A 25684-nucleotide genomic window follows, 5' to 3' on the forward strand; every position below is an offset into this window, starting at 1 on the left:
CCATGACCTCACAGCAATACTATCTACACAAGACCATCATAATAGGAAGAAAAGATCATGACATCAAAATGAAAGAGAGACTGATTAGGACTTCCAGTTAAGATGGTGGCGTAGGTACCACGCCAAAGCAGCCTAGGGGGGAAAAGACCAAAAAATCTCAGCAAAATAAACACTTTTACTAAAAAGTGAGGTGTATAGGAAATTGAAGCGGCAGCGGAGAAGTAGAAGAGTTCCAGAGCATCCAGAGCCTGCACAGGCGGGAAAAGCGGCTCCGGCAGCTCGGCCAACGCCATGGCCACGGCGCACCAGAAAGCCGCCAGACTCGGCTCGAGCCGCAGGAAAAGCCAGGTGCGGGAGCTTTCCCTCACACCGCGCTCTCCGCAACTCGGGAAACGTGATGGGAGAGCGGCAGCGAGCAACGGAGGAGCAGACCATGAGGTAGAAGAACGCTTGGAGCAGCGAGAGAACCAGAGCAGCTGCGGCTCCCTCCCCTCCCCCACCGCCTGAGCCCAGCTCCGGCAAACAGAGCAGCGGCCCAGGACCCAGCCATGCCAACTTGGGCTGACAGCAGGACCCAAGCAGGAGCAGAGTTCGGCAGCAACATCAGCGGCCCCAGCAGCAGCAGACCCAGGAGTGGCAGCAGCGGCAGACTTGGCAGCAGCAGCTTCAGGGCGAGCAGCGGCAGTGGACACAGCAGCAGCAGCTTCAGCAGCAGTGGTGGCTCCAGCAGTGGCAGCTACAGCAGCAGCAGAGGCAGCAACAGTGGTGGGTCCAGCAGCAACACCTTCAGCAGCAGTGGCTACAGTCCCAGCAGGGGCAGCTTGAGCAGCAGCAGTTCCAGCAGCAGGGGTGCTGATCTGCAGGGCCACACTTGCCAGGCTTGGTTTGCCCCGCAGGAAAAGCAAGTGCCCAGCTCCAGAAATCAGAACAGCAACCTGATGACCCAGGCAGCAACTTGACTGAGACCAAAATCACCCAAGGTAACTGGGATTGCACCAGGGAAGGGTCTCACTTGGTCGCAAGCTGACTTGGATCCCTCAACAGACCAGAAATCTTAACCTCTTTGTTGAAAGAGGATCTGATCATTATAATAACTACTCTTGCATACATACTCGGGGCTATTTTTGATTGAATGTGTACAGTGTTTAGTTAAATTTTAGAATCTACCTGTATTTTATTCCACTCAGCCTGCCTGAATACTCCTATAGCAGGGAAACTCAACCCCTAAGAACATCTTTGTAGATACTCTGAGAGTCTTATGAGCCACACCTAACACCTTAAGGTCCTACCCTGAAAATATATTACATCAAATGAATTGATACAACTAAGAATACACAGCCAGCTAGAAAATCCAAGCATTAACTTAATCCAAGATGCAAAAATATATACATTATAACACAAGAAATACTAAAAAGCAAGACGATATAAATCCACCTAAAAGTATTAATGCATCAGAAATGTCCTCCAGTGAGAAAGAGTTAGAGGAAATGCCTAAGAGTTCAAAAGAATGATTATAAATATGTTCAAAGAGGTCAAAGAACACATCAAAACAATCAAAGAAGAAATCAAACAGGAAATCAAAGGAATCAAAGAAGATGCAGGGCACCAATTTAATGAAATAAAGAAGGCAATACAAGGCATAAATAAGGAAATAGAAATAATAAAGAAAAACCAGTCAGAATTACTAGCAATGAAGAACACAGTTAATGAAATAAAAAAACTCTGTAGAAAATCTCACCAGTAGGATGGATGAGGGAGAGGACAGAATATCTAAGCTAGAAGACCAGGTGGCAGACCTAATGCAGTCCAACAAAGAGAAAGACAGACTTATATGAAAGTATGAGTGGGAATTTCAAGATATTTGGGACACTATGAAAAGATCCAATATAAGAATTCAAGGCATAGTAGAAGGAGAAGAACTCCACTCCAGAGGCATAGTAGGCATCTTCAACAAAATCATAGAAGAAAATTACCCCCAAATTGGGAAAGATGTGCCAATGCAGATAAAGGGAGCCTTTAGAACCCCAGCCAGACAAAACCCAGAAAGAACCTCTCCTCGCCATATTATAATCAAACTTCCAAACACATACACCAAAGAAAAAATATTGAAAGCAGTTAGAGAGAAAAATCAAGTTACCTACAAAAGCAAGCCCATCAGGATGACAGCAGATTATTCAACACAAACTTTTAAAGCCAGAAGGGCTTGGAGTGATATATTCCAAGTTCTGAAAGATAACAACTGTCAACCAAGGTTACTTTATCCTGCAAAGTTATCCATTCAAATAGATGGAGAAATAAAGACATTCCATGACAAAAGCAGGTTAAAGGAGTATTTGAAGACAAAACCAGCTCTACAGAAAATACTTGATAGAATCCTCCATGCTGAAGAAAAGGAAAAGCACACATATAAGGAACCTAGAAAAAACAAGCAATACTCAAATACTAGTTAACAGAAGAGAGCGCAAGTAGAACCAGAAACACACACACATACACACAAATGGCAAACATAAATACACACCTTTCAATAATATCTCTTAATATCAACGGCCTCAATGCCCCAACGAAAAGACATAGATTTGCAGACTGGGTTAAAAAGCAGGATCCTACAATTTGTTGTCTCCAAGAAACTCACCTTTCTACAAAGGATAGACATTATCTTAGGGTGAAAGGTTGGAAGACGGTGTTTCAAGCAAATGGGCCTAGAAAACAAGCAGGGGTTGCTATACTAATATCAGACAGGGTAGACTTTAGTCCGACGTTAGTCAAGAAAGATAAGGAAGGTCACTTTATATTGATTAAGGGCACACTCCAACAAGAGGACATTACAATCCTAAACATATATGCACCTAACATGGGGGCTCCCAAATTTGTCAAACAAACACTGTTAGAACTAAGGTCACAGATAACACCAAACACAGTGGTGGTGAGTGACTTTAACACCCCACTCTCATCAATTGACATGTCATCCAGGGAAAGAATAAACAGAGAGGCATCTGGACTAAATGAGGTCATAGAAGGAATGGACTTAACAGATATATACAGGACATTTCATCCAAAGGCTGCAGAATATACATTCTTTTCAGCAGCACATGGAACATTCTCTAAAATAGACCATATATTAGGACACAAAGCAAATCTTAACAAATTCAGGAAAACTGAAATAATTCCTTGCATTCTATCTGACCACAATGGAATTAAACTACAAATCAGTAGCAAGAAAGGCTATAGAGGGCTGGAGAGATGGCTTAGCGGTTAAGCGCTTGCCTGTGAAGCCTAAGGACCCCGGTTCAAGGCTCGGTTCCCCAGGTCCCACGTTAGCCAGATGCACAAGGGGGCGCACGCGTCTGGAGTTCGTTTGCAGAGGCTGGAAGCCCTGGCACGCCCATTCTCACTCTCTCTCTCCCTCTATCTGCCTTTCTCTCTGTGTCTGTCGCTCTCAAATAAATTAAAAAAAAAAAATCAAAAAAAAAGAAAGGCTATAGAGCATACACAAAATCATGGAAACTAAACAATACACTACTAAATGATGAATGGGTTAACTAAAAAATCAAGAAGGAAATCAAAAACTTTATAGAGTCAAATGATAATGAGAACACAACATACCAAAATCTCTGGGACACAATGAAGGTAGTTCTAAGAGGTAAATTTATAGCCTTGAGTGCCTATATTAAGAAATTAGAAAGGTCGCAAGTAAATGACCTAATGCTTCGCCTTAAAGCCTTGGAAAAAGAAGAACAAGGCAAACCAAAAATCAGTAGACGGGAAGAAATAATAAAGATTACGGCAGAAATTAATGAAATAGAAACAAAAAGAACAATCCAAAGAATTAATGAAACAAAGAGTTGGTTCTTTGAAAGGATAAAACAAGATTGATAAACCCTTAGCAAATCTGACCAAAAGAAAGAGAGAAGAGACACAAATTAGTAAATCAGAGAAAAACAAGGTAACATCACAACAGATTCCAGAGAAATGCAAAAAATCATAGGGACATATTATAAAAGCATATACTCCACAAAGTACGAAAATCTGAAAGAAATGGATGATTTCCTTGATCTATATGACCTACCTAAATTAAATCAAAATGAGATTAATCACTTAAATAGACCTATAACAAACATGGAGATCCGAACAGTTATCAATAATCTCCCAACTAAAAAAAGCCCAGGCCCGGACGGATTCACTGCTGAATTTTACCAGACTTTTAAGGAAGAGCTAACACCATTGCTTCTTAAGCTTTTCCAGGAAATAGAAAAAGAAGGAATTCTACCAAACTCCTTCTATGAGGCCAGCATCACCCTGATACCAAAACCAGGCAAAGATAGAACAAAAAAAGAAAATTACAGACCAATCTCCCTCATGAACATAGATGCAAAAATTCTCAACAAAATATTGGCAAACAGAATACAAGAGTATATCAAAAAGATCATTCACCCTGACCAAGTAGGCTTTATCCCAGAGATGCAGGGATGGTTCAACATACGCAAATCTATAAATGTAATACATTACATAAACGGGTTGAAGGACAAAAATCATATGATCATCTCATTAGACGCAGAGAAAGCATTTGACAAAATCCAACATCCCTTCATGATAAAAGTCCTACAGAGACTGGGAATAGAAGGAACATATCTCAATATAATAAAGGCTATTTATGACAAGCATACAGCCAACATATTACTAAATGGAGAAAAACTGGAAGCTTTTCCACTAAAATCAGGAACAAGACAAAGGTGTCCACTGTCCCCACTTTTATTTAATATAGTTTTGGAAGTCTTAGCCATAGCAATAAGCAAGAAACACACATAAAAGGGATACAAATTGGAAAGGAAGAGATCAAGTTATCATTATTTGCAGATGACATAATTCTATACATAAAGGACCCTAAAGACTCTACTAGCAAGCTGTTAGAGCTGATCAAAACTTACAGCAATGTAGCAGGATACAAAATAAATACACAGAAATCAGTAGCCTTCATATATGCTAACAACAAACACACAGAGGATGAAATCAGAGAATCACTCCCATTCACAATTGCATCAAAAAAAATAAAGTACCTTGGAATAAACCTAACCAAGGAAGTAAAGAATCTCTACAATGAGAACTTTACAACACTCAAGCGAGAAATTGCAGAAGACACTAGAAAGTGGAGAAACATCCTTTGTTCCTGGATTGGAAGAATCAATATTGTGAAAATGGCAATCTTACCTAAAGCAATCTACACATTTAATGCAATCCCTATCAAAATTCCAAAGGCTTTCTTCATGGAAATAGAAAAAACAATCCAAAAATTCATTTGGAATCACAAAAAACCTCGAATATCTAAAATAATACTGAGCAACAAAAATGAGGCTGGTGGTATCACCATACCTGATTTTAACCTATACTACAGAGCCATAGTAACAAAAACAGCATGGTACTGGCACAAAAACAGACATGTAGATCAGTGGAACAGAATAGAGGACCCAGATGTAAGCCCAAGTAGCTATAGCCACCTGATATTCGATAAAAATGCCAAAAATACTCATTGGAGAAGAGATAGCCTCTTCAGCAAATGGTGTTTTGAAAACTGGATATATATCTGCAGAAGGATGAAAATAGATTCTTCTCTCTTGCCATACACAAGAATTAAGTCCAAATGGATTAAAGACCTTAACATCAGACCGGAAACTCTGAAACTTCTAGAGGAAAAAGTAGGGGAAAGCCTTCAACATATTGGTCTTGGCAAAGACTTTCTGAATACAACTCCAATTGCTCAGGCAATAAAACCACAGATTAACCACTGGGACCTAATGAAATTACAAAGATTTTGCACCGCAAAGGACACTGTGAAAAAAGCAAAGAGGCAACCTACAGAATGGGAAAAAATCTTCGCCAGCTATATATGTGATAAAGGATTAATATCTAGGATATACAAAGAACTCAAAAAGTTAAATAATAAGGAATCAAACAAGCCAATCAAAAAATGGGCTATGGAGCTAAATAGAGAGTTCTCAAAGGAAGAAATACGAATGGCATATAAGCATCTAAAAAAATGTTCTACGTCACTAGTCATCAGGGAAATGCAGATTAAAACTACATTGAGATTCCATCTCACTCCTGTCAGATTGGCCACCATCATGAAAACAAATGATCATAAATGTTGGCGGGGATGTGGAAAAAAAGGAACCCTTCTGCACTGCTGGTGGGAATGCAATCTGGTCCAGCCATTGTGGAAAACAGTGTGGAGGTTCCTAAAACAGCTAGAGATTGATCTACCATATGACCCAGCTATAGCACTCCTAGGCATATATCCAAAGGACTCATCTCATTTCCTTAGAAGTACGTGCTCAACCATATTTATTGCTGCTCAATTTATAATAGTTGGGAAATGGAACCAGCCTAGATGTCCCTCAACAGATGAGTGGATAATGGAGATGTGGCACATTTATACAATGGAGTTCTACTCAGCGGTAAAGAAAAATGAAGTTATGAAATTTGCAGAAAAATGGATGGACCTGGAAAGTATTATACTAAGTGAGGTAACCCAGACCCAGAAAGCCAAGCGCCACATGTTCTCTCTCATATGTGGATCCTAGCTACAGATGACTGGGCTTCCGCGTGAGAATGAAAATACTTAGTAGCAGAGGCCAGTAAGTTAAAAAGGAGACATAAAGGGTGGAGAAAGGAAGGGAGGAGGATACTTAATAGGTTGATATTGTATATATGTAATTACAATGATTGTAATGGGGAGGTAATATGATGGAGAACGGAATTTCAAATGGGAAAGTGTGGGGGTGGGGAGGGAGGGAATTACCATGGGATATATTTTATAATCATGGAAAATGTTAATAAAAATTAAAAAAAAAATAAAAATAAAAATAAAGAAAGAGACTGATTGAGAGGAGGAGGGGATATGATAGAAAAGAGAGTTTCAAAGGGGAAAGTGGGGGGGTGCATTACCATGGGATATTGTTTACAATCATGGAAGTTGTTAATACAAAAAATAAGTAAATAAATACTTTTTTAAAAGATGACTTTTACACTCAGAAACAAAGAAAAAAGAGATGGCTGGGCATGGTGGCACACACCTTTAATCACAGCACTTGAGAGGTAGAAGTAGGAGGATCACTGTGAGTTTCCTGTGAGTTCAAGGCCACCCTCGAACTACAGAATGATTCCAGATCAGCCTGGGCCAGAGCATGACCCTACCTCAAAAAACAAAAAAAGAAAAAGAGATAGAAGGCTGGAGGTATAAAGTAGTAAAAAGAAATTGTCTCAACAGTGAAGAATTCTGAAAAGCAGGAGGGCTTAGTACAAAGGGCCAGCAGCCCAGAAGGCGGGTGCCACAGTAAGAAAACAAAGACCATGGTGTTAGTGAGGCACAGGAAGGAGTCTGTGTACCCGTTGGCCATCTTTGAAGAGAAGCAGATACCAGCACATAGTAGATACTATGAAAAGCAAGATGAAAGTAGTCTGCAGTCAGCCATAGAGTCTCTCTCAACCTGAGAGTGACAATCTTATGGTCTTGCTTCCAAAGACCTTTTTAGTCACAAATTGCTGGAACCTGGGGTAGAGAACAGACACTCTAGGTATGGGGACAACTGACCCTGAATTGTTAAGGAGGATGACAGGCTGAGGCAAGCTTGGAAGCATTACAGTACTATGACTTGTGCTTGCAAAAAGCCTATCCCTAAGTCCTACCCCCAAACACAGATTCTGAAAGTGTGGAGTGGGTCCTGGAACCTACATTTCTTTTTTTGCGGGGGGAGGATTTTTAAAAAGTATTTTACTTCTTTTCCAAATTTTTTTTCAGGTTCATCAAACTTTTATTTTGTTGACCTTTTCTTTTTTTCTCAAGTTTTATTAACATTTTCCATGATTATAAAAAATATCCCATGGTAATACCCCCCCCCTTTCCCCTTTGAAATTCCATTCTCCATCATATCCCCTCCCCATCTCAATCAGTCTCTCTTTTTTTTTGATGTCATGATTTTTTTCCCTCCTATTATGATAATCTTGTGTAGGTAGTGTCAGGCACTGTGAAGTCACGGATATCCAGGCCATTTTGTGTCTGGGGGGAGCATGTTGTAAGGAGTCCTACACTTCCCTTGGCTCTTACATTCTTCATGCCACCTCTTCCGCATTAGACCCTGAGCCTTGGAAGGTGTGATAGAAATGTTATAGTAATGAGCACTCCAGTCACTTCTTCCACGCACATGATGCCTTCTGAGTCATCCCAAGGTCACTGCCATCTGAAAAGAGAAGATTCTCTACCAAAAGTGAGAGTAGCATTAATATAAGGGTATGAACCTTAAGAGAAGAGCTTACTGGGCAGTTTGATGAGCATAGTATATACATTTAGCCAGACAGCAGAAGACATTACACCCCTAGGGCTCATGACAACCCCTGTTTTAAGTTTTTAGTATCAGGAATGTATTCCCTCCCCTCCATAGCAGGCCTCCAGTCCAATTACAGGGCAGTTGGCTTCCACCATGACAGATGTGTCACTATTGCACCCGTTGGCTCATGTGGCCTGGCTGGCAAAATATAAGGCTTGCAATGTCCACTGTTGATTGTCTTTACTATTGATTTCTCTCTCCCCTATTGAACTGCATGCAGAATGGCTTCTTCCAGCTTTCTGTCAGCTGGACTCCATGGAGGAGGTTCTCAGCTCAGTTCCATCATGATTTCTCAGTGGCCTTGCAGCCCAAGTATGTGGAGTCTTTAGCAATAGGTTCTTACCATCTATTCCTGGTGGGAAACCTAGGGCCTCAGCAATGGCCTATAATGTTTTGGGGGCATCAGGGACCTCCCTGGCCAACAACTCACTGGAAGGTATCCCATCCCTGGCACTGAAATTTTTCTAGTAGCAATCTATGGCTCCTGAGTGTTCCATTGTCCAAAAAAGTAGGTTTCCATATGATTAATTTATAGCCTCTTAGATTTTGATTAGCCCTCCCTCCACCTTTCCTTTACTCAATCTCTTCCCCTGACCTCACATAAGCTAGATGCATAAGGGGGTGCAGGTGTCTGGAGTTCATTTGCAGTGGGTGGAGGCCCTGGTGTGCCCATTCTCTCTTTCTATCTGCTTCTTCCTCTAAAATAAATAAATAAAATATATTAAAAAAAAAAAAAAGGAAGCCAGGCATTGTGGCACATGCCTTTAATCCTAGCACTCAGGAGGCAGAGGTAGGATTGCTGTGAGTTCAAGGCCACCCTGAGGCAACATAGTGAATTCTAGGTCAGCTTAGGCTACAGCGAGACCCTACCACAAAAATGGGGGGAATACATGAGCTGGAGAGATGACTTAGCAGTTAAGCACTTGCCTGTGGAGCCTAAGGACCTGGTTCAAGGCTCTATTCCAGAGTACACATGTAAGCCAGATGCACAAGGTAGAACATGCATCTGGAGTTCATTTGCAGTGGCTGGAGACCCTGATGTGCCCATTTTCTCTCTCTCTCTGCCCCTTTCTCTCTGTGTCTGTTACTGTCAAATAAATAAATAAAAAGGGAATTACAATAATAATGGAAAGGAAAACCACTTTTCAACTCAGAGTAAGGCTTGACAATCGATCTCACCTGCAGGTGCAGGTATAGGAAGCCTGGCTCATGTAGTGGTCTGGAGACCCAAACCTACTTTTTCCCTGGGCTGGAATTTGGTTGTGCTGACTAATTCCAGAAATAATGGGTCAGACAGAAAGGCCTGTCTCAATGATTCTTGTCATATGCACTTTGTCCTACTTCATTCTGAGAAGAAAAGGAGACATCATTATTACTCTAAGTCATCATCCAGGCAATTACTTACATGCCAAATTTCAGAGAGCTACAAAGCAGCATTTCCTTTAGGGGACATCAAAAGTGGTTTTTTTTTTTTTTTTTTTTTTTGGTCTTTTGAGGTATGGTCTCATTCTGGCTCAGACTGACCTGAAATTCACTATGTAGTCTCAGGGTGGCCTTGAACTCACGGTCATCCTCCTACCTCTACCTCCCTAGTGCTGGGATTAAATGCATCCACCACCACGCACAGCTACATTTTTCTTTTGAAATAACAACTCCTCCAGTATACAATAAGCAACTGAAGAAATATACAACAGGTGGGTACAATGGCGCATGCCTGTAAAATGAGCTACCAGGAAGACTGAGTTGGCAGAGTTGCTTGAGTCTAGCAGTTTGAGATCAGACATGTCTTGAAGAACAAACCCCATTTTGTAAAAGAGCAATAAATTTGTAAAAGTAAAAAAAAAAAAAAAAGTGCTCCTCTTTCAAGCAGTCAGATCCAAAGACATCAGAAGTTTTTATCCACTCTCCAGTCAAGAAAGGTGGAATGGCCAGGTGTGGTGGTGCACACCTTCAATCCCAGCACTTGGGAGAGGCAGAGGTAGGAGGATTGCCATGAGTTCAAGGCCACCTTCAGACTACATAGTGAATTCCAGGTCAGTCTGAGCTGCAGAGAGACCCTACCTAAAAAAATAATAGCTGGAATTCCTATGCTGGGGAAGGCACAAGGGGGTCTGAAGGATACAGCATGAACAGGACAAGAAAGACCCTTTCTAACTCACTCTGATAAATGTGATCTGAAAGGCTTCACATCTTCATTGTGTGGATTTCTAACTGAGTGGGCTAGGGAATGCAGCTTAGTGTAGAGAGCATGTCTAGCATAAGTGAGGCCCTGGCTACAGTCCTCAATATTAAAACAAAAAAAGTCTCAGAAAGATTTCTAATTATGTTCCTTCTCGAACAATTCAGACCACAGCATTAAAACAAGGAAAGCCAAATTCTCAAGCTACACTTTACTCTTGTTTGGTGCATAATATTGTGTCTTTCTTCACAAGGAATTAGGCTGGGTGTGGTGGCTCACACCTTTAATCTCAGCATTTGGGAGGCAGAGGTTGGAGGATTGCCATGAATCTGAGGCCACCCTGAGACTACATAGTGAATTCCAGGTCAGCTTGGGCTAGAGCAAGACCCTACCTTGAGAAAAAATACCAAAAAAAGAAATTAAAAGACTAGAATAAACTAAATATTCCTATGAAGGATAAATGGCTACATCTGTCTCACCCCCACCCTTTTAAAGCTAAATGATGATTAACTAATAACATCCAAGGCAGTTTGCTGGAGCATGTAGCTCCAAAGGTCAATTGTTATTCAAAAAAATTAATTTATTAATGAAAAGGAAAAATGCTGAGAATAAAATTGTGAAAAAATATCTATTTTTAAAGAATATATTTGAGAGAAAGATGCAGAGAGAGAAAGAGAGAGAGAGAGAAAGAAACCAAAAACGTACTGGCATGCCAGGGCTTCCTGCCACCATAAACAAACTCCAGAAGCATGTGCCACTTTGGGCATCTGGCTCTACATGGGTACTGAGGAATTAAACTTGGGCCATCATGTTTTGCAAGCAAGCACTTTTAATTGATGAGCCAGTTTTTCAAACCCCAAATTATATCTACTTAAAAAAATTTTTTTTTCAAAGTAGGGTCTCACTCTAGCTCAGGCTGATCTGGACTCACTCTGTAGGCCCAGGCTGGCCTTGCACTCACAGGGATCCTCCTACAGTTGCCTCCCAAGTGTTGGGATTAAAGGTGTGCACAACTACACCTGGCTGAAATTATATCTATTTTAAAAGGACTTTTTGGTCATTTAAACAGACAATCCTCCTTTGGATGATGACAAGTGCACAGTAAATGTCTCCTCCAGTGTGGTTCTCATTCTCCTGAAGATCCCTCAGCTGGACTCTTTCACAGAAATATGTTCTGTTCAAAATCATCCCACAGAAGGTCCAGGTGCCACCAGTGTTAAGGCATTGCTGAAGTCACGTCATTTTTTCAGTGAGTCTGGATCCACCCAACTGAGTCCTGAGAAAATGGACTAGCTTGGTCTCTGTGAGCAATGCTGTCCCAAGAGTCACTCCTAAGCAGATGGCCCCCACAGCAATGTGTGCCAGCCTAGCCAGCCAGCCCTGATCACAGCAGAGGAACACCTGGGGAAAGAGACTAGTGTCACAGCCAATTCCTTAGTCTGTACCTGTTTGCTAGGACAAGCCAGGGATAGTAGCTATCATTTTAGCTTCCACAGTGACTTGGCCAGGGGTCTGCCCTCTTTCCACTTGATGACACATTTCACCATATCTATCATAAATACTGCCCTAGACATTTGGGGGAAGTTAAGAGGAGATAAATGATTATCCAGATGGTTCAGGCAAGGTAGAAAAAGCAGACCTAGTGGGAAGGATAATGGATAGCCAGCAGAACCAGGTGGTGTGAAGGCTCAAGTATGTCTTACCTCTGAAACACCAGTGATCACACCACTGAGGGCAAACACCCCCAGGAGGACTGGTGAAAGGTGTAGGCCAGTCAGAGGCCTATGGGGGCTCCCTTGGTAGTAGCAATGAATGAAGGAAAGGCTCTGTGTAATCCGAATGCCCATGTTAACACAGTTGGCCAAGATGAAGCCCACGCTGCCACACCAACATGTCAGGAGGTAAGATAGCACCAGAAAAGAGGAAGACAACACCAACATTTTGACATTGTATCTGAGGAGAAAAGCAAGTAGAGCAGTGAGCACCTTGCCTTAAGGCTACTACAAAAACCAAACAAACAAACAAACCAATCAAGTGTCCATAACTTACAGAAAGAATCTCTGAGTTCACATAAGTCCAGATGAGTTCCCATACTCCTTGGTTTTTGTATATATTTGTATCTGTGGGGAGTGTTTTACTTTTGTTTTTGTGTTGAGATCAAATTCAGGGCCTTATGGATGCTAAGCAAGTGCTCTACCATTGGGCTATATCCTCAACCCTTGTTGTGTGTGTGTGTGTTGATACAGGGTTTTATTCTATAGCCCAGCCTGGTTGTAATGGTAATCTTCCTGCCTCAGCCTCCTGAATGCTGGGATTATAGGCATAAAACACCATGCCTGGCTTAGCCCTTCTTTTTGAAAAAAAAATTGTTTACTTTTTCCATGTTTATACATGTTTATATTGTATTTTAATCTATTTCCCCCACTTATCCTTTTTTATTCCATTTCTCCTCCCATTAACAGCCTTCTTCACATTAATCCCAACTTACTTTCATGCCTTTTGTTTTCACCTAAGTCAAATTAGGGTTGCTTGCATGATCATGGGTGGAAGGTTATTTACTGTGAAATGGGCAACTTACCAGTGGCTAGACCACTGATGAACTTGACTCCTCCTTTCCCAGACACTGTTAGATGCCACTAGCTATTCTGAGAAGTCTGGAGTCTCATTTATCCTTCCCCTATCAAAGGCATTGTACTGATAGGCTCAATCTTGTGCAAGAAACCAGAGGTGCTATGAGTTTATAATGACCATGTCATATCCAGATGACAGAATTTTGAAGCTCTCCTCCTTATCCTCCTTACATTCTTACATTCATTCTGACCTCACTTCCAAAAGGTTCCTTGAGCCTTGGAGGTGGTGGTTTAGATGTCCTGCTTGAAACTGAACACACAGTAGTCACTTATTTTCAGCACTTTTGCCAGCTATGCATCTCTGCATTAACTACTACCCATTGTAGTAAGAAACTTCTGTGACTGATGCTTCAAGCAATGCTAATCTATGGGAACAAATATAAATATTTAGAAGGCAGTTAGTTTGACATGTTGCCTGTTTGACATAATCACAGCAATAGGTTTCCAACTATGGCTTATGGCCAGGTTTACAGTACCAGTAATAAAACCTTCCTGTGGGATGAGTCTTAAATCCAATCAGAAAGCAGTTGGTTATTCATGCCACTAATTCACCAGTGGTCATATCTTGCCTGGTAGGTTAGCTGTAGAAAATACAGAGTCCTCAACTGGGTAGAATAGTTGATAGTTTTACCTTCCCAAACCTTATGGTACAAAGAAAGCTAGCCATCAAGGAGGAAGGTTCCAGCTCAGTGAGAGCTTAGTTTCTTTATGTTCTACAAGTGGAACATGTGGTGTCTTTAGCAATAGGGAATTACCATCTAGTTTTGGTGGGCAACCTAGGGCAATAGCATTATCTTACATTGTTTCAGAGACCTCTATAGCTTCACTGACCAACAACTCATTAGGAGGTATCTCACCCATGGCACTGGAATTTATGCTGAATAACATATGACTTCTGGGAAGAACTTTATCCACCCACGTAAGGGACCTTGGTTTAAATGCTTTTTAAAAATATTATATTTAAGTTGGCTTACCAAGTAATAGGTTTCCAAATGGCTTATTCATATGTGTTTAGTTTTGATTCATCCTGCTACCACCCTCTTCTCTCCATCCTCTCCACCCTATCTCTGCTTAAAACTTCTTTCTCCCCTTTCATGTCTTCCTCTACTTTCATGTCCCATGTGTTTACTATTCCTTCTCCTAACATGGCCCCTTTCTAGCTTCTTGGCTTGTCCATATGAGAAAGAACATGTTGTCACCCACCTGTCGACCTCCTCTTTGCTCATTGCAGCAAACGTGAAGCACTCAGTCACTCCATTAATGGCAAGCAGTAGGACATAAAGACAGTAGGAGCGAAGCAATAAGGGACCTACAAGGAAACAATCCACAGAGATTCCAGAGTCCAAACAGGATGACACAGGTGCCCTTGGCTTGGCCAAGTGTTCACAGAACTGGGCCAAGGGTCCTATTGGCTTAAATGGGAGACTGCATACCCATGGAGGATCTCATGGCTCTGACTAAAATAATCAGCTAAAACAAAAGGACAGTCATGTATGAATGCATAGATCTCTTGCTAAACAACTAAAAGTTCATATAGCATGCAAGTAAAGCTCCTCCCATTTTTAATCAGCATGGAGGCTAGGCTGCTAGTTTGGGCACTCAAAAACATCAGTGGAGCCAGGCGTGGTGGCGCACGCCTTTAATCCCAGCACTGGGGAGGCAGAGGTAGGAGGATCGCCATGAGTTCAAGACTATCCTGAGACGACAGGGTTAATTCTAGGTCAGCCTGGAAAAAGAGTGAGACCCTACCTCGAAAAACCAACCAACCAACCAAACAAACAAACAAACATCAGTGGCCCTGTGTATTAAAGGAATTTCAATAGAGCAAGTTAGGGAAGGAAAAAAAAAAAACACCACTGGAAAAGCCCAGGGCCTGGGACATGCAAGAAACTACTAAAACACTCACAGTCCACAGTGAGAACCACAGCCCTAAGTTGTACTTTCTGAACAAAGTGATGTTATTTCAAGCACCTTTAACCACTGAGTCATCTCTCCAGTCCCAAAGTGATATATTTCTATAGCTAATGAGTTGGATGGTTTTATTTTGTGTATGTGGTGTGTGTTCTTGAAATTCTGTTTCTGCTCAGAAATCAGAACAAAGCTGGCATGAACTCTAGCACATACCTAATCCAACACTAAGTATGGCTCCTCCGTAGATATCCAGAGCCAGCTGAGAATAGGCAAAGCCAAAGACAGTGATGGTCAGGCCAGCAAGCAGAGCCAACTTGAGCAGGGACTCCAAAACTGCAGCGGCCACAGCAACATCCTCCTGGAACCAGGGGAAAGGGAAATACATTGGCTTAATTATGAGCTGAAGGACTCCTCATGCCTGGTCTGCTTCCTGCATTGTTTACAGCTCTTTCTCCCAGTGAAGGCACTACTGCTTTTCTGTAGTCTGTTTATTTTATGATAATTAGCAAATGAATTGGGAAAGAATGCAACTGGCTTATATGGGTCCTGGAGACTCAAACCTAGGTCCTTTGGCTTTGCAGGCAAGTACCTTAACCACTAAGCCATCTCTCTAGCCCTAGACACTATATTTATTTATTTGCTTATTTATTTGCAAGGAGGGGGACAGAGAGAGAGACAGACACAGAGAAACGAGAATGGCATGTCAGGGCCCAGTACTACTACAAACAAACTCTAGATGCATGTACCACTTTGCACATCTAGCTTTATGTGGGTACTTGGGAATAGAACCTTGGTTAGGCTTTTCAGGCAACAATGTTTCTAATTAATGGTTAAAAAAATTACAGGGGCTAGCTCACTGCTATAATTTCAACATTTGAGAGGCTGAGGCAGGACCATCAGCAGTTCAAAGCCATCCCGGGCTCAACAAAACTAAAATAAACAATATGAAAATAAAATATTTTTTTAAAGGATTTGATATTATTAGGATAAATTTCAAGTATTTCTTAGGAAACACTCTATCCCCAAGAGACCTTCATCTATGATAGCCAGTTTTGTGCTTCTTTTGACCAGTGACTCAAAATTCTGATAGAACTGTCAATGTACACTTAGGAAATATTCCTAATTCAGATTGTAAACCAGGTTATTTCATTTCCAGATCCTGTGCATAAAATGAATTTTGTGAAATACCATCTAAGACATGTAAGAGGTAGACTAAGCTTGTTTTTATTCTAAGATGTCAAATATTTTTAGTGGTTTTAGAAAACACAGTTCTACAATCAAATACTCCTGGGTTAAAATCTCTTCATCTAGGGTACATAGATGCTAAAGGTTAAAAATGTAGCCCCGGGCATAGCACAGTCTGTAAAAAGCTTAAACAGTTGGTACAGTAAGTGAAGCTCAGGGACCACATCCCTTCTTCCTCATACCCGTTAGTCTTGCTCCAACCTCTTGAGAATCTGAAGAGAGGAGAGGCTGTCTCTTTCTTTTATGTACGACCAGGCCATAGGAAGGCATCTGTACTGTACAGGGTACAGCTATCGACAGCTCTGACTTAGTCATGAATGAAGTTGAGGCTGGAGAGATGGCTTAGTGGTTAAGGCACTTGCCTGTAAAGCCAAAGGACCCAAGTTCGATTCCCCAAGACTCACATAAGCCAGATGCATAAGGCGGTGTATGCAACTGGAGTTTGCAGTGGCTAGAGACACTGGCACACCCATTCTCTCTATATATTTATCTCTTTCTCTCTCCCTCAAACAAATAAGTAGAAAATTAAAAAAAAAAAAAACATTAAAAAAGAATAAAGTCAGGCTTCCGTACCATTACTCCTGAACCTTTAGGTTCTGGTAAGTCTTCCCTCCCCTCAGCCCAACTCCCTTGACCCTTTTATATCCTCTCCTGTCCTCCAAATGGCAGAAGTTATCTGTACTTTCTTTTTCTTTTTCTTTTTTCTTTCTTTTTTTGTTTTTCGAGGTAAGGTCTCACTCTGGCCCAGGCTGACCTGGAATTAACTATGTAGTCTCAGGGTTGCCTTGCACTTACAGTGATCCTCCCACCTCTGCCTCCTCAGTGCTGGGATTAAAGGTGTGTGCCACTGCACCTGGCCCTCTTTTCTTTTAAATCTCTTTTCACATTTCTTCCAGGCCCACCACAGGGGCTCTCAGACCATGTGGGTATACTGATTTTCTTTCCCTTGGTTTTAATTCTTTGGTTAAATACAAACTAAATCAGGGTTTGGGGTTCAAGGACTTTCCCAGGCTCCCCACAAACCCTGTAGCACTTACTTGGGCTTGCCTTTATAGTCATTACTCTGCTAGAGAACAGAGAAGAATCTGGCTTCTCACCCATGTCTCCTTCTGGGAAGAAATTCCCATTCTAAAATTAACGTTTACATCTGATCCTGGAATTCTGGTTGGTTAAGCTCAGCACTAATCTTGGCGTCACAGTTAGCCTCTTCCTGAGCCAGCTTGAGTCCACTTGTCAGCTGTCTCTTAGGCTCACCTAAGTCTGGGGGTAAAGCCTACCACAATAAGATTATAAATCGATGGTTACCAGATGGGCATAGCTTCTGCTTTGGCTGTTAAGTTCTCCTGAACTTCCAGGTCCCTGTTCTGGTAAGTACCCCCTTGTCTCAGTCATGCTGGGCTGAGGTTGGGACTCCCTAACCCCTCTGCCTTCCACATGGCAGGAGCTCTCTGTATTTTCTCCTCTTTCCTTCTCTTAATCTAATAAAGTCCCACTAATCCTCAAAAGAGAGAGAGAGAAAATAAAGTCATGCTGAAGACAGAAGGGAAGAGACACAAAAGACAGCCGGGGGAAAGAGCAAGGAGCACAAGAGAAACGAGCGTTGGGTCCTGCCACCCATCAGAATCAAAATGAAGGAAAACAGAGTATCCCCCATTTCTTTCTGATTTGTAATACAGAGAGGTTCACAGATGTTCACTTCTTGAAAGATAATGACATGATAACCAAGACTACCTGCTTCTGAAGTATGGCATCCTTTTCCCTCTCCAGCACCTTAGCAAAGAAGATATAAAAACTTTCCTCTATTGGCTGGAAAATTAACCTGGCCACAAGGGACCCAAGATTATTGACTAGATCATATACACCTAGAAAACAAAAGCAAAAAAACCCAATAAATGATATTAATTTTGATTTTCATAGCATTATATTAAAATTGCTTCTCTTTGGGCTGGAGAGATGGCGTAGCAGTTAAGCGCTTGCCTGTGAAGCCTAAGGACCCCAGTTCGAGGCTCGGTTCCCCAGGTCCCATGTTAGCCAGATGCACAAGGGGGCGCACGCGTCTGGAGTTCGTTTGCAGAGGCTGGAAGCCCTGGCGCGCCCATTCTCTCTCTCCCTCTATCTGTCTTTCTCTCTGTGTCTGTCGCTCTCAAATAAATAAAAAAATTAAAAAAAAAATTGCTTCTCTTTTTAAAAATTTTTATTTATTTAATTTTATTTTTTGCGGCAAGTCCAACAGACTAGGCTTTTTTTTTTTTTTTTTTTTTTAATGAGAGAGAGAGAGACAGAAAATGAATAAATGAATATTGGTGTGCCAGGGCCTGCAGCCACTGTAATCAAACTCCAGACATATGTACACCTTGTGTGCACACATGACCTTGTGTCACCTGGTGTGTTTGGCTTATGTGGGATCTGAAGAGCTGAACATGGGTCCTTAGGCTTTGCAGGCAGGCACGTAACTGATAAGCAATCCCTCTAGCCCCAAATGGATTTTCCTTTTTTAAATTTTTATTAGCATTTTCCATGATTATAAAAAAATATCCCATGGTAATTCCCTCCCTCCCTCCCTCACTTTCCCCTTTGAAATTCCATTCTCCATCATATTACCTCCCCAACTCAATCATTGTACGTACATATATACAATACCAAATGGTTTTTCTAATGAAACTTTTTTACATCTTGAGATAACTGTATATTCATATGTAGTTGGAAAGTGATGGGTTCACATACCTATCTTTATACATTTTTCTCAAATGATAACATCTTGCAATATTGCACCCAGGATATCAAAAGTGATATAGTCAAGATTAAAGACTTAAAGAGGACTGGAGGGATGGCTTAACGGTTAAGGCATTTGCCTGTAGAGCCAAAGAACCCTGGCTCGATTCCCCAGGACCCATGTTAGCCAGATGCACAAAGGGACACATGCATCTGGAATTCATTTGCAGTAACTGGAGGCCCTGGTGTGCCCATTCATTCTCTTTCTCTCTCTCTTCCTCTTTCTCTGTCAAATAAATAAATAAAAATAAAATATTAAAAAGATTTAAAGATACTTTTATCACCAGCACATTATTATTTATTACCATTATTATTATTGGAACTGGGGGTCAGATGACCAGTCAAAGACCAGTTTGTTGTTCTAATCTGATCCTAGGGCCTTACTCACACAAGGCAAGTACTCTACCACTGAGCTATATCCTCAGTCCATCACTAGCACTTATCTTATTTTTTACATTTTATTTATTTATTTATTAGAGAGAGAATGGGTACGTCAGGGACTCCAGCCACTGCAAAGGAACTCCAGATGTATGTGCCACCTGTACATCTGGCTTTACATGGGTTCTGAGTCCTTTGGCTTTGCCGGCAAGTGCTTTAACCACTAGTCTCTCCAGCCCCTCGCTAGCAATTTTAAAAAATAAAAGTCGTTGGGCTGGAGAGATGGCTTAGCGGTTAAGCGCTTGCCTGTGAAGCCTAAGGACCCTGGTTCGAGGCTCGGTTCCCCAGGTCCCACGTTAGCCAGATGCACAAGGGGGCGCATGCGTCTGGAGTTCGTTTGCAGAGGCTGGAGGCCCTGGCGCACCCATTCTCTCTCTCTCCCTCTATCTGTCTTTCTCTCTGTGTCTGTCGCTCTCAAATAAATAATAAAAAAAAATTTAAAAATATTAAAAAAAAAAAATAAAAGTCGTGACAGACGTGTGGCTCACACCATTAATCACAGCTCTGAGGAGGCAGAGGTAGGAGGATTGCCATGAGTTTGAGGCCACCCTGAGACTTCATAGTGAATTCCAGGTCAGCCTGGGCTAGAGTGAGACCCTACATTGAAAAACCAAAACAGCACCCTGAGACTTCATAGTGAATTCCAGGTCAGCCTGGGCTAGAGTGAGACCCTACACTGAAAAACCAAAAAAGCAAAAAAACAATAAAAAAGGTTAAAAAATAAGTCATCAATGCAAAGATGATTGTTTTTCAGCTTTTATTTCTATCATTTTGCTATTACATTAAAAATACCAAAGTGATGGAAATGAGACCTATTTAGCCATACACACTAAGGTAGATCTTTATGACTATGATGGTGAACTTTCACTTCTCTCGTAGAACTCCACCCCTCAATATGGATACCAGAGATCTGTGAAAAAAGGATAGGAGGCAGGAGCCACAACAAAAACTTGCCACTCCAATTATATGAGAGTGTCTCACCAGTCCAATGTATTCATAAAGACCTCATATCAATTAATAGTATCTACCTTTAATATAATATAATATAAACACTTCAGAATTTCATCTTACCTTGATCGCCAAAATTTAATACATTGAAAAATGTCATCACATATCGCTCACCTACAAATGGAAAAGCAAAATAATTAGCATTTCTAATGCACATTAATTCTTGTTTCCTTTGTAAAAATATTTTTTATTTGTCTATTTTGGTTTTTTGAAGTAGGATCTCACTCTAGCTCAAGCTGACCTGGAATTCACTATGTAGTTGCAGGGTGGCCTCAAGCTCAAAGCAATCTTCCTATCTCTGCCTCCCAAGTGCTGGGATTAAAGGTGTGCACCAGTAGCCGGGCATGGCAGCACGCCTTTAATCCCAGCACTTGGGAGGCAGAGGTAGGAGGATCGCCATGAGTTCAAGGCCACCCTGAGATTATGTAGTGAATTCCAGGTCAGCCTGGGCTAGAGTGAGACCCTACCTTGAAAAACCAAAAAAAAAAAAAAAAAAATGTGTGCACCACCACACCCGGCTAATTATTTATTTATTTGAGAGAGATGGAGGGAGGGAGGAAGGGAAGAAGAGAGGGAGAAGAAGAGGCAGAAAGAGAGAGAGAGAGAGAATGGGTACACCAGGGCCTCCAGCCACTGTAAATGAACTCTAGATACATGATGTGCCACCTTGTGTATCTTGCTTTATATTGGTACTGGGGAGTTTAACTGAGGCTGCCAGGTTTTGCAATCAAATGCCTTTAACCACTGAGCTACCTCCTTAGCTCCCCTTTTATTTTGCTTGTTTTTTTTTTGCTTATTGTTTTTCTTAATCACTCTGCTTATAACCCTAGCATAGGGGTGGGGGGGTGGACAGAAGAAGAGCTCTGGGGCTCATTGATCAGGCAGTCTAGCCTACTTGACAAGCTCCAGGCCAATGAAAGACCTTGTGTCCAGGGGGGAAAAATGATGAAAGGTGCTGGTGCTCTGGTCTCCATACAAACATGCACATACGTACACCTATACATACATACACACACACACACACACACACACACACACACACACGCGCGCGCGCGCGCGCAGAAAAACACTAGATAACCAGTTAAAAGGCCATGTCATTATTCTAATTCTGATTTCAGATGATCTTATAATAATTCAGAAAGTGATGAGGGCTTTATTGACAACAGGTCTCCAAGCCAACTTACAAACAATAAGCAGGGCTGGAGAGATTGCTCAGTGGTGAAAGTACCTGTGTGCAAAGCCTAATGACCAGGGTTTGATTCCCCAGTACCCACATAAAGTCAAACGCGCAAAGTAGCAAACATTTGCAGTGGCTGGTGCACCCTTTCTCTCTCTCTCTCTCTTTGACTCTTTTTTTCTGTCTCTCTCTGCTTAAAAATAAATTTAAAAATATTTTTTAAAAAACAAGAAATATAAAAATCAGCCTAAAGAGCTCTGGAGATACCTCAGCAGATAAAGCACTTGCTATGTGACCATGAGTAATTGAGTGGGATCCTCAGTCCCATGTAAAAGCCAGATACTGTAGTGCTAGCATTTATAATCCCAGTGCACCTAAAGAAGGGAGGCCGAGATAGGAGAATTTCACAGACCACCTAGTCTGGCAAACACAGCAAGTAAACAATGAGAGACACTGCCTCAAACAATGTAAAAAGTTAGAACTAACATCCAAAGTTGTCTTCTGACCTTTATACGTGTGCCATGGCATGTGCACATGAACACATATGCATACATATTATACACAAACAGCAAACAAAACCTTAAAAATAAAATGTGGGGAGATTAACCAAATGTTATCAGTAAAAATGACTGTTCAAAGTTTTAGGGGAGATCAGATACTCAAGGATGAACAATCTGAGATGGGAAATGTAAATTATTTGAGTCCAGGCTCATTCAAAGGTTCTCACAGTAGAGAGAGTTCCCTAGGTGCTGGCAAGGCTCTGGAGGAACAGTCACCACTCAGATCTAAGTCAACATAATGCCTTCAAAGTAAAGCACAATATGAAGGATCTTCTCTGTCTGTAGGTTTCAATGAAGTTTCATTCTTTCTTCCTTTCATTTTCCTTATTTTTGGACATATGGTCTTATGTAGACCAGGCTAGCCTTGAACATCCCATGTAGCCAAAAATGACCTTAAACTTCTAATTCTCCTGCCTCCACCTCCCAAGTGCTAGATTACAGGTGTATACCACCATTCCCAGCTTCCACAAATTTTCTTATCCATGAATTAAGAACCTTGACCATGCAAGAGACAGAGCAATAAACAGTGTCCCCAGTCTGAAAAGGTAAATTCTCACTTCCTAACAACCTGCTCAGAAAGGAAAACATTCAAAGGCCAGATTTCCATCTTCTCTCAAGATCTTCATCTCCCTGATCTATCTCCTTATAATAACACGTGGTCTTTTCCAAGCCTTTCTATGCTTCTCTGATCTACCCTAACTGCTAACAGTTCTGGCTTTTGTAAATACAATCAGCCTCCATATCTGAGGGTTTATGCATTTGAGGAGTCAATCAATTGCAGATCAAAAATGTTCATAAAAGAGCTGGGCGTGGTGGCGCACGCCTTTAATCCCAGCACTCGGGAGGCAGAGGTAGGAGGATCGCCGTGAGTTCGAGGCCACCCTGAGACTACACAGTGAATTCCAGGTCAGCCTGAGCTATTGTGAGACCCTACCTCAGGAAAAAAAAAAAAAAAGTTCATAAAAAAACTGCATCTGCCAGGCATGGTGGTGCACACCTTTAATCCCAGCACTTGGGAGGCAGAGGTAGAAGGATCACCACGAGACCCTACCTCAAAAAAAAAACCACAAAACACAAAAAACTGCATCTGAACTGAACATGTACAAAAATTTTTTTTAATACTTTTATTTATTTATTTGAGAGAAACAGGGGGAGAGACAAAGAGTGAGAGAGAATGGGTGCTCCAGGGCCTCTAGCAACTGCAACAAACTCTAGATGCATATGCCACTTTGTGTATCTGGCTTTACTTGGGTACTAGGGGATCAAACCTTGGTCCTTGGGTTTTGCAGGCAAGTGCCTTAACCATTGAGCGATCTCTCCAACAGCCCCAACTTTTTTTTATTTTTATTTATTTATTTGAGAGACACAGAGAAAAAGGTGGTGGGAGGGAGAATGGGTACACCAGGGCCTCCAGTCACTGCAAATGAACTCCAGATGCACGTGCCACCTTGTGCATCTGGCTTATGTAGGTACTGGGGAATCAAGCCTCAAACCAAGGTCCTTGGGCTTCACAGGCATACAATTAACCACTAAGTCATCTCTTCAACCCCAGCCTTTAATCCCAGCACTTGGGAGGCAGAAGTAGGAGGACTGCCATAAGTTTGAGGCCAACCTGATACTACATAGTGGATTCTAGGTTGGCCTGAGAGACAGTGAGACCCTACCTTGAAAAACCATAAATAAATAAATAAATAAAACAATGACTCACAAAGCATGTATATTGCATTAGGTAGTATAAGTAATCTAGACATGATTTAAAGTATAAAGAAGGATGTACCTTAATTATATGTAAGTAATATAGTTTTACACAAGGATTTTACACATCCTTACATATCTATACTCAGGACTGGTTCCCCCAGGTAATGAGATGACTTGAGTCAGGCCCAATATTCATATATTCATATAAATCAATAGTATTTTTTTTTTGGCTTTTCAACATAGGGTCTCATTCTACCTCAGGCTGATCTGGAATTCACTATGTAGTCTCAGGGTGGCCTTGAACTCACAGTGATTCTCCTACCTCTGCCTCCCAAGTGCTGGGATTAAAGGCATGTACCATCATGCACAGCAAGTCAATAGTGTTAAAAAAAAAAAATCTAGGGGCTGGAGGGATGGCTTAGTAGCTAAGGTGTTTGCCTGCAAAGCCAAAGGACCCTGGTTTGATTCCCCAGGACCCACGTAAACCAGATGCACAAGGGGGTACATGCTTTTGGAGTTCGTTTCAGTGGCTAGAGGCCCTGGTGTGCCCATTTTCTCTGTCTCTCATAAATAAAACTTAAAAAAAAAAAAAAAAACCTCAATTCTACACTTCAGGGCTCTTGAACACATGCCAAGTTATCTTTCTGGCCTCTCTTCACCAACCTCATTCCATCACACTGCCATCCCCTGTTAAACCTGCTTCCTGTGTCTAGTCTTCTAGTGGCTTTCAGCCAGGCTCAACCTGGTTGTAGAATCCTCACCACCTAGAATAATTTTCTACAGGGATCTCCTGTCTTCTGGCAGAATAAGCTTACTTTGTAAGCTACCCCAGAGCAAGAGACTCTCTCTCTCTCCATTCTTATCCTTAGCAGGGCTCCAGGAAGTGAGGAAGGTGCTCTGGTGACTGACTTAACATTTCAGTCACAGTCACCTAACTGTAAACCATCCAATGTCTGTCCTTGAGATCATGGCCTGCTACTTAATCATCTTTTTTCTCAACACCTGGCTCTCAGTGTCCTGGAAATGAGGGTGGTGGGGCAAGGAAGAGCACATACATTCTCGCTACCATAAGAGGTTTCAACTTCTCTAACAGCTGTAGTTTCAAAAGAGAAAACAATCAAGGAGTCCTGATTAGGCTACATCCTCTTTTCCCAGCCCTGGTGATTAAGGCCCTGAGAAGTTCCTAATGGTCTTCTGCCAGTCAGGTAGCCAGGCCAGGAAGACATAACTGTAGGACTAGCACTTGGCCAAGCTCAGGAGGTATTAGTGCACAGCTAGCTTAAACTTTTGGTTGCAATGACACAACTAGTAACTACAATCCAGAATAGTTGAGAGTCATCATTTGGACTGGATCTAGTCTCACAAACTCATTAAAACTTCTAATCCTGGGAGGAAAAGGAGTATATTTACACAACATCCTTTCCAAAACTCCTTTGATTTTCCTGCTACAACAACATTAACAAACATAACAGATAATTTCAATAGTTACTTTTCATTGTTGCTTTTTGACTCTATCAAGAAACAATTGCTGAATGCCCATATGCATCATGTATCAGGCTTGGCAGAGGGACAGTGGTCAACTGCACAGTCCCTGCTTACCAGGAGCTTGTAGGTCAGCTTCTTCACTCATTTAGCTCTCCAAGCCTTCTGACATGCCAGTACTCTGAACCATCTCACTTCTGTATCCG

General features: G+C 41.6%; 1 protein-coding gene across 2 annotated transcripts in view; it reads right to left on the bottom strand.

Annotated features, from left to right (window-relative positions):
• Positions 1–25684, bottom strand: part of Sfmbt1 (Scm like with four mbt domains 1) — a 303481-nt gene that overhangs the window by 235933 nt on the left and 41864 nt on the right. Inside the window, exons 8-13 of one of the 2 annotated variants that reach the window (XM_004652748.2) lie at positions 20625–20675; positions 18075–18205; positions 15312–15456; positions 14391–14496; positions 12261–12510; positions 11369–11958 (exon numbers count right to left, since the gene is read on the bottom strand). In XM_004652748.2, the coding sequence (XP_004652805.1) occupies positions 11791–11958; positions 12261–12510; positions 14391–14496; positions 15312–15456; positions 18075–18205; positions 20625–20675 (851 nt within the window). In that variant the 3' untranslated portion in view covers positions 11369–11790. Of the gene's footprint in view, positions 1–11368; positions 11959–12260; positions 12511–14390; positions 14497–15311; positions 15457–18074; positions 18206–20624; positions 20676–25684 lie in introns of those variants that run through there. The other variant, XM_045135994.1, reaches the window with a different exon arrangement.

This window comes from Jaculus jaculus, chromosome 16 (assembly GCF_020740685.1).
Source record: "Jaculus jaculus isolate mJacJac1 chromosome 16, mJacJac1.mat.Y.cur, whole genome shotgun sequence".
Lineage (NCBI taxonomy): Eukaryota > Metazoa > Chordata > Mammalia > Rodentia > Dipodidae > Jaculus > Jaculus jaculus.